This window comes from Leptosomus discolor, chromosome 12 (genome assembly GCF_034619465.1).
Source record: "Leptosomus discolor isolate bLepDis1 chromosome 12, bLepDis1.hap2, whole genome shotgun sequence".
In the NCBI taxonomy this organism is placed as follows: Eukaryota; Metazoa; Chordata; class Aves; order Leptosomiformes; family Leptosomidae; genus Leptosomus; species Leptosomus discolor.
The window spans coordinates 17417995-17438086 of NC_141402.1; the positions used below are offsets into that span (position 1 = coordinate 17417995).

General features: G+C 36.8%; 1 protein-coding gene across 1 annotated transcript in view; it reads left to right on the forward strand.

Moving 5' to 3' along the window:
- The window catches only part of ANO3 (anoctamin 3), a 189711-nt gene that overhangs the window by 129202 nt on the left and 40417 nt on the right, over positions 1-20092 (forward strand). The window contains exons 5-10 of the mRNA XM_086472191.1: positions 3619-3771; positions 5189-5289; positions 10543-10587; positions 14888-15019; positions 16395-16501; positions 17921-17976. Coding sequence (XP_086328317.1) covers positions 3619-3771; positions 5189-5289; positions 10543-10587; positions 14888-15019; positions 16395-16501; positions 17921-17976 — 594 coding nt within the window. The remainder of the gene's footprint in view (positions 1-3618; positions 3772-5188; positions 5290-10542; positions 10588-14887; positions 15020-16394; positions 16502-17920; positions 17977-20092) is intronic.

Below are 20092 nucleotides of genomic sequence, written 5' to 3' on the forward strand. Positions count from 1 at the left end.
TAAAATACAGAAAAATTAATGCAGAATCTGCAGAATTTAGACCATGTTATAAAGCACTATGTATTTTTAATAACAGGTAAGGCCACTACCAGAAAAAACCCACAGTAATAGATAATGTCTGTCTAGTAACAGGCATTTCATTGTGCTAAAGCTAAATATTTTCCGTATTTTCATGTGAAGTATAAAATGACCACTAGCTGTGTTTTCTTCAAGTCCTGCATTCAGGACTGATATGAAGATTATAGGCAGCCAGTAAGCTAACTTTCTTTCAAAGTTTAAAGAAGAGCCTTGTATTTGTATTAAGTTTAAACAAAAACGCCCTTTTTATGTCTCAGTCTTTGTGTATCCTGACCTACTGAAGAAAGTTCTTCAGAGTTTAAAAACAGTCTTCTGAAGCCACATCTGGCTTTTAGCCTCGACAGCTCCTTTTATCACAGCAATTACTTTGGAAACTTCCTTCTGCTTTTATACTGTTTTTGCAAATGAGGCAACCCAGCAGGATTCTCCTCCTGTTTACTGTTTGCCTGCCTCCACAGGCAGAGGGGATTTAGATCAGTCTTATATTAGAAAAGAAGGTTACTATTTTGTCTTTGGATTATTCTACAAGTCTTTGTGGCGGTTAGTGGAAGATGTCTAAGGGAAACTTCTTCCCAAAATGGATATAAAACTAGCAGAAGGAGGCTTCTAATTCTTTTTGGGACTGTTGAAAGCATAGAAGACTGCTCTACAGCTTTACAGCTGGTAAGTACTCTCATATATTTGGAAAAGATTTGGATCTATCATGATAAAAAAATTCTCCTCAGTCTGACCAGAGAATGAAAATGAGAAACAACTGCATTGGCAAACCGTACAAGGATAAAAGGTTATTCTTATTCTCTGCTTCTTAATGATTCTCATTTAGGCTTGTTTTGGAAGGGTTGTTTTACACCTTAGAGATGCAGGGAAAAATTGCTAAAAAAGTTATTTGCAATTAATGCTTGGTACTATTATCTCTCTCCTTGATGAGCTACTTGAATACTTCAGCAATAATGACCTTGTCTTGCTGACATGATGAAAGCTGATACGCAGTTATTTCAGGAATTGTGTTTCAGATCACAGACATGATGCAGCACTTTCCATAAATCTGATTTGTATTGCTGCAGTTTTAAAGCTTTAGAAACACAGATAATTTTGATAAGCATGTGGATGCCAACGTTCATCTTGATAGTCACCTACTTTTCTCGTTTCCTTGATGACGATTTATAACTCATAGTCTCCTTTAGTGTAGCCTGGTGTAAATTCAGAATCCACAGATTTCATATTGAAAAATTGTGAGTTGTTCTGACCCATTAAAAAGCTGTCTTCATTATCCATATCTGCTGTCTTTTCACCACCAACTACTGTTGAGATTGTGTAGACAGTATGACTTCATGTACGTGATTCTGCCAAGGGATCTCATGCAGAGGAATGATGCCAACAAGTGGCTGCTCAGCAAAACATGGAATGAGTAGTATCTGCTATTGCAAGAGAAATGTAGGAAATGAGAAGGTCCCTAACTGGAAATGTTCTAGTTTCACAAAGGAAAGCAGGCTAAACAGACTTTATCACTTGGATGGAAGGCAGCATTTGTCTAGAGAAGCAGTGAGGTCAGCAGCAGTGAATTCTTTTCCATACCAATTACTATCATATGTGTAGCGGCAAGACAGGAATGTTTGTGAAATTACACTTCCATTTCCTTTCATTTACTACATTTCTGTTACTCTCTTTGATCTGATTAATTTTTTATCAGATGAATTTTTTATCTTAGTGTATTTAGCCATCTGTCAAAGTAAAGAAAGGATTTTTAGAACAAAGTTCACATTTTATCACTATAGGTTCAGGAACCATAAGGAAATGCTACCTATACAGTAGCCTAGTTTACTGCCTTTTTATGGGATCCACTGATGCCCACTGTAATACTGCCCATCCAGACTAGCTTGGTGTTGGATAGGATCTGGAGTGGTTTCTCTTTCACTCTCCAGAAATGTTACATAACTTCTAAGGAATTTTAAGCAAGATCTTCAATAAACAGTAGGCCACAACATATGGAGAATTGTATCTAATCAGCTTGGACATACTGCTGAAAATTCATTGTAGGTTGAGCAAAACTCAGTATATCCAGTGTACATTATTACAGTGATTATTAAAGGGTAAATCTACCCGTGAAAACCTGAAATACATTGTTTAGGCATTTTATTGGATTCTTTCTGACTTTGGACATATTTATTCCTCTCTCTCCTGCAAAAGAAATATTTTGCTTACAGAATTTCATGTAGGTAGTTTTGGAAAATGGAATAAATTAAGTGTAATATCTGCAGAATAAAAATTATCATCAATCTTAATAGTTTATGTTCCACACTTTTGCAGGAATTGTTTTCTGGTTTCATTTTTTCTGTTGAAGTCCATGACTCTGAGTTGCACAGATTTGTGCTATATGTTCTTATCCTGTCAATTTTTCACTAGTTTCACATACATTATTCCACTCAGAATCCTGCTCCTGTGTTCAGTGAAGTCAGCCATGCATGCTGAAAGAGAAGGTTTGGCAATAAAAATGTTTTAGTGTATAAATAAGAACAAGATATTGTCAGCCAGCAATAGTGCACTGGAAAGCAGAATAGCAAGGGGAGCCTGATAGATAAGGAGTAGTTCACAAATGCAGTCTAGTAACACAAAAGTAAATAAAATTTTAAAGGAATGATAGCAGATAAAATCGTTATCCCAGAATAGAATGACATGGTAAAGTGCGACGAAAGTTAACTTCATGTTTATACTTCTAGTGCATGCCTCTCTGTGTGAGGTTTTGTTTAAAAAGAAAAAAAAGCTCAGAAAATATTTCAGGAAACGCAGGAGAAGTAGTAAGTAACTTTATCATAAAGATGAAAGTTTGTTTTTTAAAAAAAAAAAGTAAAGAAAAATTTTCAGTGGTCATGTCAGTGTGCTTCTTATTGAGGCCTCCCTATTAGACTTAAGAGCAAATAGAAGTGGTTAAGTATTAAAAATGGGAAGCCTCGTCTTGTCTCCAAACATCCTTCATTGCTGCTTCTTCATGTAGTAACATTGAACAGACTTCCTTTCAAAATTGTGCATAAGATCACCCAAACCTACTCCTCTCCCAAAGCAAAATGTGGTTTTTCATATTATATACAAACATATTTTTCATGCTTACTCTGTACATCTGATTAAAATGAAAATTGAAAAAAATGTCCTGTGTGAAGAAGCCGAAATAATTACTAATTCTTTAGTTTACTTCTAAAAAGTTAAACTGCAGTTTTATGAGGAAGGTCAGATATTTCTGGAAGTTTTCCTTTCTGTTCAGAGAACAGTGAGGTTCTGACCAGTGTGGTGTGGTATACACAGAAATACATTAGCATGGGTAATTACAGCAGCTATTGTATTTCATTTTGTTCCAATTAATTTGAAATCCTGAGCAACTGATGCATATGAACTGCCTATTCTTGTGACTTGTTCTTTATATATTCAGTTTGTGGATATGTGGATATTTCCATGCTTTCTGAAGTGCTGTGTTACGCAGACTTAGTGATGGGGCTCTTCATCTTTACAAATGCCACATTCTGTGTATTTTTATTTTATGTTCTCCAGACTGGTGCCATGGCATCATCAGGCCTCTTCTTCAAAGATGGCAAAAAACGCATTGATTACATCTTAGTTTACAAAAAGTCAAGTCCACAGGTAGAAAAAAGAAGCACATTTGAGAAGAATTTGAGAGCAGAAGGGTTGATGTTAGAACGAGAGGTGAGTTTTGTAGCTTATGTGGTATAAAAAGACCTTTATAACACTATCATACTTTACTGGATTTAGAAATGGTTCCCGACAATCTTACAAGCCTTTCCAGTCAGGCTTTGTTTAATGTCATTAAATTAATAATACCAATTGTTTGATAGTATGTGTTTAACATCTTTTGGAGATGCATGCTTGTTTGCATATGCACGCACGCGTGTACCCCCCAAAGTAGAGTCACTTTTAAATTGGAGGGAAAACTTCCAGCTCCTTATGCTTGCAAAGCAGAAGAAGCCTCAGTAACTCATGTTGTTGCTTTAATACAAAACCGCTGTGTCTTTCAGCACAACGCATGATACTAAATATCTCTGGTTTTAAAGGGGTAAAGATTTTCGACATCAAGCTAATTCATCTCTAGTTTACATGGTTTAATCTGCATTGGGTTCTTTTAGCTAGAGTAGTGTATGATTAAGTGCTGCTGTTCATTCTTCTGAATTTTCTTGAATACATTAAAAAAGTAGTCCTGTTATTCTAATAGTATTAAAAATGAAATTAATATTTTATGCAGAGTACAAAGTTTCTCTGTCAAATCCATCCTCCCTTTATTTTTTTAATTACTGAAACATTTAAAAATTTTGAGTATTAGAAGGGATTTTTTTTAATTTTGTTGTTGTTGTTGTTGCATGGCTGTAGTTTTGTCATCTTGACTCCAAGCTGGCATTGTTTGTTTTCCCAAAATTCCAAGTTAATATCTCTTCAAGGCTTCTAAGACAGCTGCTGGTACCATAGAGAGGAGCTGGAGTGTTCATATGAGAAGATAAATATAGGAACCTATAATGCTGAGACTCTTGATTTATGTACAAATAAATCAGTGATGAGGAACATTTGTGTAGGATATTCCTTTTACAAAAAAAATCTCAATTCATGCAGAGATCCCATTGATAAGTTCATAGCAGATACCGCAATTACTTAAACCGTTCCCTGGAGTTACCATTTTGGCAGGGTGGGACCTGCAGCCTTCTCTCAGCTGGTCTTGTGTCTCTAGCAGCCGAGCACTGTTCTCCTTAAATGGGAGACATACAGAATGGTCTTCTCTAAGATAATTTTGAGGGGATTTAAAATTAATTCATTTATTCCATGTCAAAAAATGCTGCATAAAGCCTTTCTCTACTTCTGCTGTGTTTATGAGCAAAGATCTGTCCTACAGATTCCTTTTGCAGTGACTAGTTTACTCACATTCCAGGGTTTGGGAGGGGAAAAAAAAGTTACTAATTTTCCTTTGTCTAGGTGAGAGCATTTACAGTATTTTCAGACTTGCATGGCCACTTCAGGCCTAAGAACAGAATTTGACCCTGAAGAACACTTTTAGAAAGGTGAATGCCATAGAGGTTTGAATTATTCATGTGTATTTATTTGTTACCGCTCTTCACAGCCAGCTGTTACAAACAGTGATATCATGTTTGTTAAAATTCACTGTCCATGGGAGACATTGTGCAAATACGCAGAAAGAATGAACATCAGGATGCCTTTCAGGTATTGTGGAAACTATTTTAAGAAACTTGTCATTTAATGCTTAATATGAAAACTTCATTACCTACTTTAAGGCTAAAATGTAGTCTTTGCTGCATTGTGGCCCGTCATGCTTACATTCAATTTAGTGAGATGATATGGAGAGAGGAGAGGAGAAACAAAAATAGGCACTGTTCTTTTCACATTTACCTGTGGTACTCGTCTTCAAGCTTACCTTACAAGTCAAATTGAGCCTATGTCTTTAGAAAATAATGTTAATAGTTCACATTGGTTTGGATGTCTTCGGCAGTTTCAGGTATTCTCCCATCTGAGCTCAAGTATTCTCCATGATTTTAGGGTGTTTCTGAAGTCTTACCCAAAGGCAAGTGAAATGACAGAAATAGCTGGTGTGTTCTGTGTCTCCAGTATAACACATATTGGCATACTTTGGAGAAAATGAGATACCTTTATTTCTTGCTCCTCTAGCTTTCCTTTTGCAGAGTAATGAACTAAACTGAGTTCCTTGTCTGTGTGCTAAACTAATTCTATCACGTTTTTTGCAATAAATATTTGTTATTCATTTGTAGGACAAGTTAATATCTCCTGCAATAATACAGAAGTTTTTAAAGGAGAACATGTCCCTTTTCAAATCACAGAATCACAGAATGGTAGGGGTTGAAGGGACCTCTGGAGACCGTCAAGTCCTACCCCACTACCAAAGTAGGTTGGCCTAGAGCAGGACTGCATCCAGGCGGGTCTTGAATATCTCCAGGGAAGGAGACTCCACAGCCTCCTTGGGCACCCTGTTCCAGTGCTCTGTCACCTTTAATGTAAAGAAGTTTTTCCTCATATTGAGGCAGAACTCCCTGTGCTCCAGTTTGTGCCAGTTGCTCCTTTTCCTGGCACTGGGCACCACTGAAAAGAGCCTGGCCCCATCCTCTTGACACTCACCCTTTAGATACCTAAAAGTGTTGAAAAGGTCCCCTCTCAGGCTAATGAGCCCCAGGTCTCTCACCCTTTCCTCGTAGGAGAGATGCTCCAGTCCCCTCGTCATCTTAGTAGCCCTCTGCTGGAGTCTCGCCAGTAGTTCCCTGTCTCTTGAACTGGTGGGCCCAGAACTGGACACAGTACTGCAGATGTAGCCTCACCAGGGCAGAGTAGAGGGGGACAACAACCTCCCTCGACCTGCTGGCCAAACTCTTCTTACCGCACCCCAGGATACCATTGCCCTTTTTGGCCAAGAGGGCACCTCAGGCACCTCTCCAGTCCTCCATGACCTGTCAAAGATGATGGAGAGCAGCTCAGCCATAACATCTGCCGGCTCCCTCAGCACTCGCGGGTGCATCCCATCGGGGCCCAGGGATTTGTGAGTGTCCAGTCCGGCTAAGAGATCCCTAACCCAATCCTCCTCAACCAAGGGGCAGTCTTCCTTCCTCCAGATTTCCTCACCTGCTTCCAAGATCTGGGATTCCTGAGGACCAGCCTTAGCAGTAAAGACTGAGGCAAAGAAGGCATTCAGTAACTGCCTTCTCTAAGTCGGTTAATAATGTTCTTCCAGAGAGAGAAGAGCGTGTAGTGTGCTGTAAAGCTCATCAGGAGTTAAAGTGGAACCGGATGCCAAAGCTGCGTGACTCACGGAAAATACCCTTACAGCGCTCCTTTCTCACTGGAATGGCCAAGTGCTCTGTCTTTCATGTCCCTGATGATTTCAGCTATCACAATGTGTCTCTCTTGCATTGGTCCTAAGCCAGGAACAGTCATCGTGAAGCATCCTTTGCTCAAAACTCGCTTCAAATAGCCACTCCTATGCTGAGTTTCCACATCATCCCATGAAGCCTTTAAAGTCCTTTCCATTAAAAAAAAAAAAAGATGTTTTGTGTGACAGTCATCCTCCATATGTTTGAGACGGTGCCATTTCAGCTTCTCTAGTTTGAATAATACTTGTCAAAATTTTAAATACAGAAGTGTGTGCGTATGTGTACACACGCACACAAACAATCTAAATTCCAATTAAAAAATAGTTCTTCCTTGCTTTTGATACTTGAAGTCACAAAATTAAGTTAGGATTTAGCAATGGTTTGAATTTTTCATTGTTTTAGTGACTTCACAGATCAGTAGTGCTCTTCAGAAAAAGAAAAAAAAAAAGGATGACTACTTTTGCAATACTGCTTTCTTTGGAAGGCATTCAAAGTCATGTTTGTTTATTATATTATTAACTGACATGTAAATATATTCTTCTTCCCCCATCCCCCACCCCCCAACATGCCCTCCGGAAGAGTCTGATCCCTGTTTCTTTGTTTCTGGGCTATTGCTTTAGCTTCTTTTTATCCCGCTCTGTTCAGTACAGCAAAAGTACATAAATTACAAAATTTTCCTGCTTGACTTTGTTGACAGTTTTGCTGTAGAATGAAACACATTTATTTGGGTAAGAAAAAAGCCCGCTATCCACTTCTACCTCCATAATAGAACTGTGAGAAATAGTAAATCAATCACCATTTCTTTCCTCTTTAAAAATATTTTAATAGGTATTTAAACGGAATTGCAATCTAAAACTTGTGTGACTATTTCAAATAGGCTCTTTCTTTAGTTTCCATACTTTTTAAAAAAATGAAAGTGAACACAGTTTTATTGTGAACACAAAGTGGACGTAGCAGAATAGAACAAAGGTCTATTTTGGTTTGCTAGCAGCCAGCCTAAAGTGTCCAGTACAGAAGCCAAGCAAATCCAGAGCAGTGTTTCGTGATGCCTTCTCTCTTTCCAGCAGGCTATGGTTTAGAGACTTCCTGAGGCAGAGTTCATGTCTTCATCTTTGCTTATATTAGCCCAGATGGCTTCTCATGGATGCAAAAATAGCCATCTGCGCTTCTGTAACAACATCCTGTGACCACGGATTTTGTAATTTAATTACATGTTTTGTCAAAAGCACTTTTGTTTGTTTTAAGTCTTGAGCTTGCTTATTTAAATCAAACTTTTCTTAACTGGATGGTGTATGTTGTTTTCCTGAGGTAACTATTTTCTCCATTCAATGGACAGAGGAAGCTCAAATCATACAATTCCCCCACAGTTACCATGAGCTGGAGTAGTTCCACAAAGTCCTTCAAGAAGCCAGGAGTTGGACTCAGTGATCCTTACGGGTCTCTTTCAACTTGAGATATTCTGTAATTCTAAGAACAGATTATTTCTCTTAGCCTTTATCTGATTTATCAGTGGCATCTGACTCTCCATTTGTAATACATAATTGGAGAAGAGAGCTAACCTTTCCCACAGTACTTTAATGCAGTACACCCTTATTCTCTTGCACAGTCGTGCGAAATTTTGGCTTTTGGTTATGGTCAGTAAACCATATGTCAGTATCATATATGAATAATACACAAAGAATTAAGATCATACTTTTTAGGTTCATTTTGCTCAATCCAGGAATCTAAACAAAGTCAATAGACTTGCTACACAGGTTAAGAAGTATTTCTCTCTGCTTCTGGAAAGTAAAAATGCTTTTTTCTCACCCAAGAGACCATGCAGCATCCTTTTAGCATGGCACTATACCTAAATGTGTCAGCAGGTACATAGTTTATGTCCTATGTGTAATATAGATGGAATATCAGTGTTTCAATTACAGAAGGAAATTTTTCTAGCATTTCTAGAGACTGTGTTATAATCACCGTTGTCTTGTGTATGGTTTCAACAGGATTTATGTTAGCACCAAGGTCAGGTCATGACTGAATTATACTTTTTTAAACAATTTATAGATAGTTTTGTGAAGTATGTGGTCTGTCAGTAGAAGTGAAGCTCTGTTATATATTTATGAAACTCAGACAAAAGGTTAATTTTATCTGTGTCTACAAGTATCTCTTGTGACACATAATTATTAGTTTTATCTGTATCTTACCTGGACTCTATCTGCAAAACAGCTAAGGGCAAACAAAGGGAACAAAGGAAGGGTTTTGTTAAAAAATGTAATGCCTGGAAATCCTTTAATAGTTCTTCATTGTTTCCTTTACAATTCTGACTAGTAGTACCAATGTCAGGCTGCCAACAGCCTGTAGATAGGTAGATATGCAGTTTTTCAGTGGCCGTGTGTTTTCTAGGCAACATTTCCTTTCCAATCCTTTTAGTGTATTCATTTCATTGTTACTTTAATGTAAGTAATGTACTTTAATAAATCTCAAATACTGCCTAGATGGGCAGTTGCAGATCTCGTTAACTATGTATGGTTCTAGGCATAGAAAGTGACAGAGAAATATCCAGAGTGAAAGTACCATTTTTGTGTGTGTTAGAATGGGGGATATAAAATATTCACTGAAAATAATGTTACAATTTTATATTATCCAAATAAGCTTGTTTTAATTCCTCCTAAAAAATTAACCTTGCAGAAGTAGAAAGGATTTAGGCAAATTTTACATAGAAGATGAACAAAGCAAGGAGTAAAGCCCCTGGTGCTGAACTTCACTGTCCCCATGAGTACCATGGTAAAGATACGGATACCCCAAGGAATCTGCAAGATTGAGGCCTTTGTGTAGTTGAAATGTGACATGAAATGATAACAGTAGGCCAGGGAAAAACCTGGAAAAAAATGAACTAGATGTGTAAATTATTATATTGCAGCAAGTATGTTTCTGTATGGTTTCAAAATAACTGTTCTCAGAAGACTTGACTGGAAATTTTTGGTCTCGTTTCTCTGAGTTGCTATGACAGGTGAGGGGTGGAAAGAAAAGAGCTGTTAACATGAAAGTTGCTTGTTGCAGTTAGTACTCTTAGTGGGTTTTTTTAGGACCATGTATTGTTCTTCAGTTGGATGCAAAAAATCCAGGGAAGGTGATGATATACCACTTCAGGGAATGAAGATGGTATCTAATGGCGTTAAGTGCTTATGGTATTCGATGCGTAGAGTGCATGAGGTGTTTAATAGCTTGTTAATTTTTCTGAAATGAGTTTCATGAAATAAAAGCTAAGAAAGACCAAATTAAATGACTACAGCATGACACCATTGAGCCCTGTCTGATGAGTGTCTTATGAATGAATTACTGATTAGCTATTATTATCGTTAGCCACAAATCTAAAATTTAATTTTGACTCAGGAACAAATTTTGAGCTTGAAAATGTCTGAAATCAAAGCATTTTAATGATTTATTCTATTTAATTGCCTTTTTTAAGTGTTTTTCACCTTTCTGCCTGTGAAAATGCATGTTTTAAAATGTCCACTGTGCTTTTATAATGTATATATCCTTTTCAGCTGTCTCCTACTTGATCATTCTCAGATGATTTTTGCTGTTCTTTCAGGAAAAAATGTTATTACACTGACTGGAGGAGCAAAACCATGGGCAGGTTGGTGGGTGATGTGTAGCTTCTAATTTTGTCAGATAGTCACCCTGCTGAAGAAAATCCATTCGCAGTTGTAAATTTATCCAGGAAACTTGGTAAATCAGATTATTTTCCTGAAAGCTCAAAATATGTTAGCTCAAAGTGTTAAAATATTCATCTGTAACAAGATGCAGTACTTTAAAGGTTTGTCAGTTCTCATTTTAGAAATGCAGAAGTGTTTATGCCAGGAAAAAAAAAAAAAAAAGAAAGGCCTCATCCTGTCAGCGAAGATTTAATACTGGAGCTATCTCTAGAGTTACGTCTGCTGTATATTTCTTTAGCATGAAACGTACTTTTGAGTGTGTGTCTCAGAGTCTGGTAGTCAGCTCTTTCATTAGACATGCAAACGTAATTTCTCTCACGTGTATCCTGGTGATCAGGAGTAAATCAACTCCACAGCCCGAAAGCTGGTTTGAGTTGTTGTTTGAGAGCTGACAGAGTAACTTGTACTCCGCAGTGAAAGCTGGTGGGCTCTCTGGGAGGCAGACCCATGCACACCTCACCTGCAGCTGCTGCTGCTGCTTCTCTCAGGCAGGAGGAGGATACAAGAGGCCGCAGCAGTGGGCGTAAGGAGCCTGGGGGAGCTGGGGAGCGAGAACAAGGGACACTGTGAGCTGTAATCACTCCCTTTTGCTCTAGTCAGATATAATGATGTCTTGTAAATCCTAATTACCTATGGAAAAGATATGAAAATTTTTACATGAGGGAAATCTTCTGAACAAGTTTCCTATCATGGGTTTTCTCAAGATGGATCTTGAGATGAGATTACATTTGATTTAGGTTCTCCTGTTGTTACCTTAGATGATGAAGAGCTCTCATTATATCGCAGGAACAATTTAAGTAGCCTCATGATACCAGTTTGCGAGATGATCAGCTAACAAAAATAGACGAAGCATTGTCGAACAGTGAAGTGAGAAAACTTTAAATACATAAGCAGATAAAATACACTGAAATAAAGCAATCTATAACATAAATTTACAACTGCGTTTTTTTCCTGTTCCCAGTCATTCACATGCTTGCTCCATTTTACTGTGCATTATGAAAAATATAAGTGATGTGCTTTGTAACGCAAAGGCAAAATCAACAAGCTTTATTGCAAAATTGTCTCATTTCATCTGTAATCCATCTGGTGAGTCCTAGACACTAAATAAATTTATTTTCCTTGTTTAGAAGGACAGATGTCTGAAACATGCAACTGAAGTTGCACAGTACCTGTTAACCAAGTAATAAACGCTTTTCATGCCAGATTGATTTTTCATTTGAGACAAATGCTTTTACCTGTGATTTACTTTGTGAGAATTTGGGGATGAATTTTTTTCTGAATATTTTTTTCTGGCACTTTATATAATCCAGTTCACAAAGGAGTAGTGTGGAAAAAAAAAAAAAAAAAGAAGCTACATCTACAAATGAAAGCTAACTCTAGAATTGCTGACATACACATCTCATCCTTTTAACTTCTACTGTCATTTTTCTTTGCATCTTACAACTTTTCAGACTTAACTGCTTCTCTGTAATTTGCCAAATCTGTTATTAATATTTCTAAGTTATTAAGTGAAGTTTGCAAGAGCTATGATGAAGAACTATGTTAAAATCCTTGTATATCAAAGGTAAACTTTTAAGGCTATAGAGCTTCTATAATTTAAGACTATGAGGTAACACTAGTATATTAGACCCTGCTGTGATATGGACACATCTCTGAATTTATTGACATGGTTATATGGTAGATGTATCTATCTATAAATGTCCTTTATAAAATCTGAAAAAGATTATTAGGAGCGTGAATGAAAGGATGGAAGATAAATGTAATCCTTACCAGTATACTGTCTTTCTTTTATGTGATGTCTCTCTATTTCTTTATTTATATACCTTAAAAAAATAACCCTTGACTTTGTACTTAGTCCTGTGAAACTTGAATTCTATTCATAGGGCCACACTATAGAAATAACTTTATCATACTCCTTAAGAGCAGTATTTGGAAAGCCTTCAATCTTTTCAAAGGAAAGGAAGTTGCTAGAAGTGGGATATGCAAGTAAATAATGTAGGTATCAAAAATTGTCTGAAGTCTCAGATTTGAGACTGAATAATCTAATGAATCCATCTTGTATCTGCCATATCAGACACACTGATTTCATCTGATTTCGTGCTGGTTAAGAATGACATTGAGGAAAAGAAAATGTAAAGATATTGCCTTAGTATGCAGCTTCACTCTGCCCACTGTGTTGAAACAAATTTATACTTCTAAGGATAGAGAACCAAAAATGACTTCATTTAGCAATGGAGCTGCAATAAGTTTGCTTTGCAAAAGGACTTTTAAGACTATGCTATCTGAATGAAAAAGACCTTAATCACACCTTAGATAAAAAGCTTTTTGCCTCAGAAGAGAAATTGCAAATGTAATGTGGACATAATTTTTAATTTTTTCCAATGCTGTTCTTCATTACTTTTCACATTAAAAGGAGCAGACATGAATTTTAAACAAGAGCTGATTTCTTTAAAATAATAATTTATTTACTAGATTTTTAGATTTTTGGAGGTGGAAAATGATCGAGACTCTTCATGTAACCAATTTTAAAAGAATTTCATAATAAAAAATCTGAAATCGGATGCATTGCTTTTCTGTTCTTCCTCCTGATGCACCTGCATATTTTCCAAAAAAAAATCAGCATGTTTAAAACTGAAAAAAGGTGAAGAAAGTACAGTGAAAACTGTACTTATATACACTGTGTATAACTTTGTACCGAGAGAACTTCCACTGGAAGCAATAATCAGCTCGCACAGTATGGTGTTATTTGAGTAAAGGAGACGCTTAAGGGATGCACCTGCCTGGGAACTGTATTCTGTGTTTCAGCTTTGTGAACATGGCTCTGTTCTTTGGCTCATAATGCCTAGTGTCAAATAGCGTGGTGTCTCTCGAGTGCAGTACCAGTTACATAGAGTGTGCACTGATACCTTGGCAGTATATAGCAAGAAGAACGTTTTGAAAATTTCAAATGTAAATGCAAAATTCTGATCCCACATTTGGCTTAGAATTCTGTCTGACGCTCTGTCAAACAGGGGTAGAACTTTTTTTCCTGATGTTGATAAGAAGAGGTACGTTTTCACAAAAGTTGCTTTGCTGCCTGAGGGCAACTTACTGTGTCATTACTTACTACTCTTAATTATGAAATGGGTAGCTGTGCTTTGACCAGGCAGTTAAATATTCACCTCAGATTAAAAAAATCTGATACTTAGCTTTACACTTTTTTGTGGGTATGAGACATATATGCTTTGTATATCATGGGTACATATTCATTGAGTGAGGCCCAAATCCTGCTGGAAAAAATGTTATTTAGGCAATGTTTTTCTACAATTTAGACTTTTTCTGGATCTCCGATACGCTTATAGTGTCATAATATAGCACTCGTTAACATGAGACCTACTCCTTACATACCTGTATTGCAGTTGAATATGGAAAAAATGTGGGTCAGCAAGGAGTGCAAAATTGAAGTGGTAAGAGCCAGCTTCTAGCATTTGCTTGAAAATTATCTGGGCTTCACTAGATTTACCCCTGTGTAAACCGTGTCCTGAGGCACTTTAGGCAAGTTGCCAGCAGAAGCAAGCCCTTTATGTTACTAGTATATAATCTAATGGAGGATACATATATTGTGTTCTGTTTGTGTTTTATAATGTCTATTTTTGGGAAACTGCAGGAAGCCTGTATGACAGTATCTGTATAATGTATCCTTCATTTGATGTTTAGGTATATTGTTTTGTAAGGGAATATCAGCCCTTGGATTTTGAGGAAAATTTTGCAGGGGAAGGCTTTATTGAAATCAGAAAACCATAAAAATCTGATCCTGAGCAGTCTCGTATTTACTCTCAAATTTTATGAATTTTAGTGTCCAAGTTGCCAGGCAAGGCAGGGAGGAGGAGTTACGGTTGCCTTGTCCAGTGGGGTTAGAGGAAGTAATTAGATATGTTCATGAGTAAAGCATAAGCATCCACAGTTCTGCCAGATGAACTACCTCAGAAAATTATTTTCCTTGGACTCAATACTGCAGTCCCATCTCAACCCATAATCCCACTAATTTTAGGATGAGTTGTGCAAGATAGATCGCAAATAAACGCTGTTAATTTTGCTCTTTAATTCCTTATTATCTTTTAGTTACTGTGGCGGTTTCCTGCTTTCATTTCATTTCTAGTATGATGTCACTAAATATGCAATGTTGGAGATAGAAATAACAGGCAGGTGAGAGTGTGTATATCTGATTTCTTATTGTCTCAGTTTGCAGAGGAATATGAGAGAGCTGAAAAGTTGGTTGCCCAGAAATCCAATGAAGCTTGATAAGGAGGCCCTGCCTGATCTGGAAGAAACAGATTGCTACACGGCACCCTTTAGCCGTGCACGAATACACCAGTAAGTGCTGGAACTGGAAAGGCAGCACCAGAGACCACAAGGATTTTTTATTTTCTCACATCTTCTGAGCAAGTGCCATAGAGGCAGCCGCTAACAGATGGTCACTGGCAAATACCCAGTATCATATTTGATGTTTTCTATGAGTTTTCTCTTAAAGCTAAAATCTACTCTCTGTTCCTTGCTATTTGGTGGTCACTCGATAGTATAGGCAGAAATTCGATTGAAAAATGAATACTGCCTTTTTGGTTTAGAAGTTTTTCTTTCTATTCCATTACAAAATGCAAATATTTTCTCAAGTTTGCTTTGCCTGATTACTATTTTTACTTAGGCAAAACCTGAGACTGACGTTGAAATTGGGAGCACCTGGAGGCAAGATAAAACCAGTGAAGATTTTTTTCTTTTTTTATCAGATCTGCATTTTAAAAATGCTTTTGTCTCTGAAACTGTAAATTTATATACACCAAATAAAAATGGTATGTGTTCAAATCAGCATGTTGATAGTGATGTAGTTAAACTGTGCCATAATTTTTTTCAGGACCCGAAAAGTTTGATTTTAAAATTCTGGTTATTTCTTAATTTTTAAAGTGTTTTGTGATGATTCTTTTAGGAGAGAGAAGTTTATTTAAAGTAGAAGTACAAATTAGGCTAAATAGGAATTTTTTCTTCTTGGTAAAGAAGCTGTATGCTAGTGGACTGACTTTACCCTGGAAAGACAGAGTAATTGCATAATAATCTCAAATTTTTTCCCTACTTGACTATATTGTATTGGATCAATCACCTGGTTTTGGTGTTATTTCTCAACAGCTCAGCTGATGTTATCAGATGTAATAGTGTCACTTTTGGCACAGCTGAGCAGGCAAAAGCACGTCAGATTTCTGGCATCTGGAATCCAGAGCCATCTGGAAAGGATGCTTTATTTGGCTCCGTCCTAGGATTTTCTAAGGGAAAGTGGTTGTGGAGCTGCTACTCAAGTGTCTGGTGCATGGAGATTTTTTTAATTATTATTTTTCTAAACAGTAGTTCTGGTAGTTCCATGATACAGACATCTGCCACCTCATAAATAACTTGAATTTGAGAACAGCCACTGCTTCTGAAGATATCTTTTTGATTAATTAAATCTAGAATAGAAATTACCTAGATAGTAGGATGGTTTAGAATCTAGTTTTAGTTGCTCTGTTTTCCCATCAACAACCTGTGATCATGACAAATTCATTAGACCTAAGAAGATTTTCCAGGGATGTAAAATCTTGTATCTTGTACAGTAACCGAGGACAGTAAAGAACCAATAAATCACTGTAATAAGTGAACACTTGAGCAGCTATATTTCAACACTTGTGCATTGTTTTGAATATTAAGACATTCATTATTTTAATAGTTTTACGATAAACAACAAAGACAGCTTCTTCAGCAATTCCACAAGAAGTAGAATCGTGCATCACATGCTACAGAGAACTAAGTACGAAGATGGAAAATCCAAAATGGGTGAGAATACTGTATTTTTTTCCTAACCTATAAAAATCTTACATCTTTACTTGCCTGAAAAGGTATCATTGAAGTAAACTCAAATAATTTTGACGTTCCTTGAAATCTCTTTATTCGCTCAGTAACAGAGTTGAAGGAATGTCACATCAAGCATCTTCTTAAATAACTCAGTGAAAATTGGCAATGTTTTTCACCTAATTACTCATTCCTTAAAATAAATTGGAGAGATTATGATAACTTTGTGATCAAGAACCATAATAAAGAGAACATATACCTCAGAAAACTGTTGGGTGTTTTTTAGGGCTAGCCCTAGTAGTTCTGTTGCTACGCAGCAGTTCCGGTCCATCAGAATCAATGAGCTACAGTTAACTTATTTGAGGTCTCCATGCAGCTCAGAGGCAGTAGACCTGAAGACTAAGCTCAGTTTATATCAACATTCCTATTACAGTATTGGTTTTTAGCAGGTCTAACTAGTCATTTTTAATTGCAATGAACAGGGGATGTATGTATGATTTCCTATATTCTTTGCAGGAGTTAAATTAAGAATTAAATATCTAGAGACATATTAAAACCTTATACTTATGAAGATGATAGAAATTATAGAAAGTTGCTGCTTAGGTTTCTGAAAAAAAGCACTAGTAAGAAAAACATAGAAAACAAGGGTTCAGATCTAGTGCCTTTGAAGTTGATAATGGCAAATTTCATTACGAGATTAGTTTACCGTAATTTGTATATTTGAATGCACACATCTGAAATCTGTCGTAAGTACTTCTTTCTTGGGGAAACTTGGCTACAAGGGTATTCTCACAGGCTACTGAATCTTTTTATTATAATTATTAATGGTTATTTATTATTTTTTTTTATAATGTGCTTTGACAGTATAACGACTCTGTTTTTAGGAAGACTCTAGGAACTGATCCAAAATACTGTAGCTAGTGTGATGCAGAGCACTGCTCTGATACGAGCTTCTGTAGCTGGCTTATGTTTAAAAATAACAACAGGTTAGCTCTTAACCCTGCAGGAGTTTTGTTGCCTTAAGAATTGTCTGTCCATACCACTCTCTGTGTGTGTTAGACCATCTGGTCACCCATAAAATCTGTATCATATGCTCTGATGAATACAACATGCGTGTAACTGTCTTCTCACACTTGAGCTGGCATGAGCACCCAACCCCGAGAAAAAAGTTGCAGACGTTGGCCCTCAGAACGATGCTGTAGTTTGACAGAGCCAGAAATCTCGAGGGATCGGCAAGACCTGCACAAACAGTTGCTGGGATTATTGATCATTGTCATGTTTAGCAGCATCCTGAGCATCGAACATTAAATTACAGTCTCAATATGTAACTTGAAAAATCACACTGCTTGAAATTAAATTTGTATAAAAAAATTATATCGGAACTAATGCTTTTTTTCTTTTTAGGTATTAATAGATTACTAAATAATGGAACATATGAAGCAGCATTTCCACCACATGAGGTAACCTGGTTAATTTTGTATTTGTATTTAGATTAAAGCTTGCGCTAATGTTTTGGGATCCTACTTTATTTTTAATTTTGTCCTGCGGACTTTTAATTTCACTATGTAATCTGTTGAGACTTTTTTTTACTTGTATCTCTTACTTTAATATTAGCGTTAATAAATTTTCTTACATAATGTATTACAATAACTTCCTGGAGCATTTTCTTGCTGAAACTGGAATATTATAATTCTTCTTTTATTTTTATGAACCGGACATTGCCTGTGGAATTCTTAATGAGAATATCAGTTGTTCCAAATTGCTCCAATTAGTTGTATTAAATTATTTTTGCCTATCACCTACAAAATAATTTGGTTTTCCTAATAGCTTGCTCACTTGATCACGGATAGGAAGATTATTTCCCATTTAGTCTTTTCTGAATAGTTCTGGATATCTTCTACTTGACAATAACTTTCTCAGTAGGTTAAAGACGGTAAACCCGTGAAGTAAATGAAACACTTGTTTGACTTCAGAGGGTTTTCAGACAATCTTTGTGTATTGAAAAGGTAGGAGCAAGCCACACATCTTCAGTCATTCTAAATGCTGCTCAGTAGCATGGTAATTGCAGCTGCGAACCTTGTGGTTGCTCCGTCTGAATATTGAGACATGGTCTTGTGTTTCAAAGGACTGACCTGTGCTTTACAAATTGCTGTCAGTCGGGTTTTTATACGATATTAATAATTAAATACTGGGAATATAGAGAAGGAGTATTTTACATAAATAATTGAATATCATTGTTCACGCTTCAGCTGGGCGCTGCAGGTAAAAGCTGGCCAGACTACCAGGAAAAACCCGTGAAGCTTTCTCTGGCTGTCAAAACCATGCTGTCATATCCATTTGGTGTATCTGTTCCTTTGTTATGGCACAAAGTTTCAGTTGAGGTTACTGAAGTCATATTTTTAAGCCACTTCTACCTGAATTGCTGCTTGACTGGTGCTAAGGGCTAGTGGTTGAACACTCTCGGTTTTTTTTTTTTTTTTCATTATCACATGAGCAAATGAGAGCGATAATTCAGTCCCAGTTGGAATGCTGAGACTTGGACTTCGTTACAGAAAAACAGCGCAGAAAGAAGCAGGAGGAAATAAAAAAGTATTTTAAAATATGCAAAACTGGCCTATGCTTTATGCATTGCAGTCATCCATTACCCAGGGGACTGTGAGAATGAGTTGATGTTCTGTTCCTAGGTGTTCCTAGAAATTGTGAAGGTCACGCTCGGTGTTGACATTTTTGGTATGCTGCTTTGCTGACTGTAATGAGAAATGTGTAAATTGGACTCTTTGCTGTGTTTAGCTTTGGTTTTAACACATTCTTAAACCAGAGGTTCAGCAGATTGCAACAACTAAACAAGTCATGTTCTTTAAATTGTGGGGAATGTTCAAGATTTCAAATAAAACATAAAAATCTAAATGGCTAAATTACATGGATCTACCAGGGTCAAGACTCTGGCTAGTTGAAGTTGACTCTGAAGTACTGCCCTAAGGAATTCTGCTCTCCTTGCAAGAAATTATTTGGCTCGCTTGCTGAAAGATTTTCTTTACCATAACTCAGTGGTGGAGTCTTTTGGGGGGAAAAAAGTTCAGCTAAAGGAGATGTCCTGCTTCAGACTTTGAGTAAAATTACAAATACAAGAGATTCTGCTTAGGATGGTTCTAGCAGATCCGGGTGTTACCTTTCCACTGCTGAGGATGAGGCTATTCTTTCAGGCAGTCAGTAAATGTCAGGCACAGCCTGGAAGGACTCATTTTGGGTCAAACTGATTCTGTGCTTTGCTTTTAATGCCTCTGAGAGGCCTGCATAGCTTCAAAATAATGCCAGCCCTGTTGTTTCCACCATCTTAGAAAGTATCACAGAAAGACTATGTTTGTCTATACTTCTAAACAGGAGTTAAATAAAGTCATAGAAAATGTCTAAGAGAGAACTGAGCTGACATGCCAGAAATTTCTAAAATTTTACAGGAGAGAAAAGAAGATACCACAAACATCTCATGAAAAGTTTTGAAAAATTGAAATAGGTGAAAACATACAAATAAGCATATGAGAGTGAAATAGAAACACTGTACTTGAAGCTATATAAAGA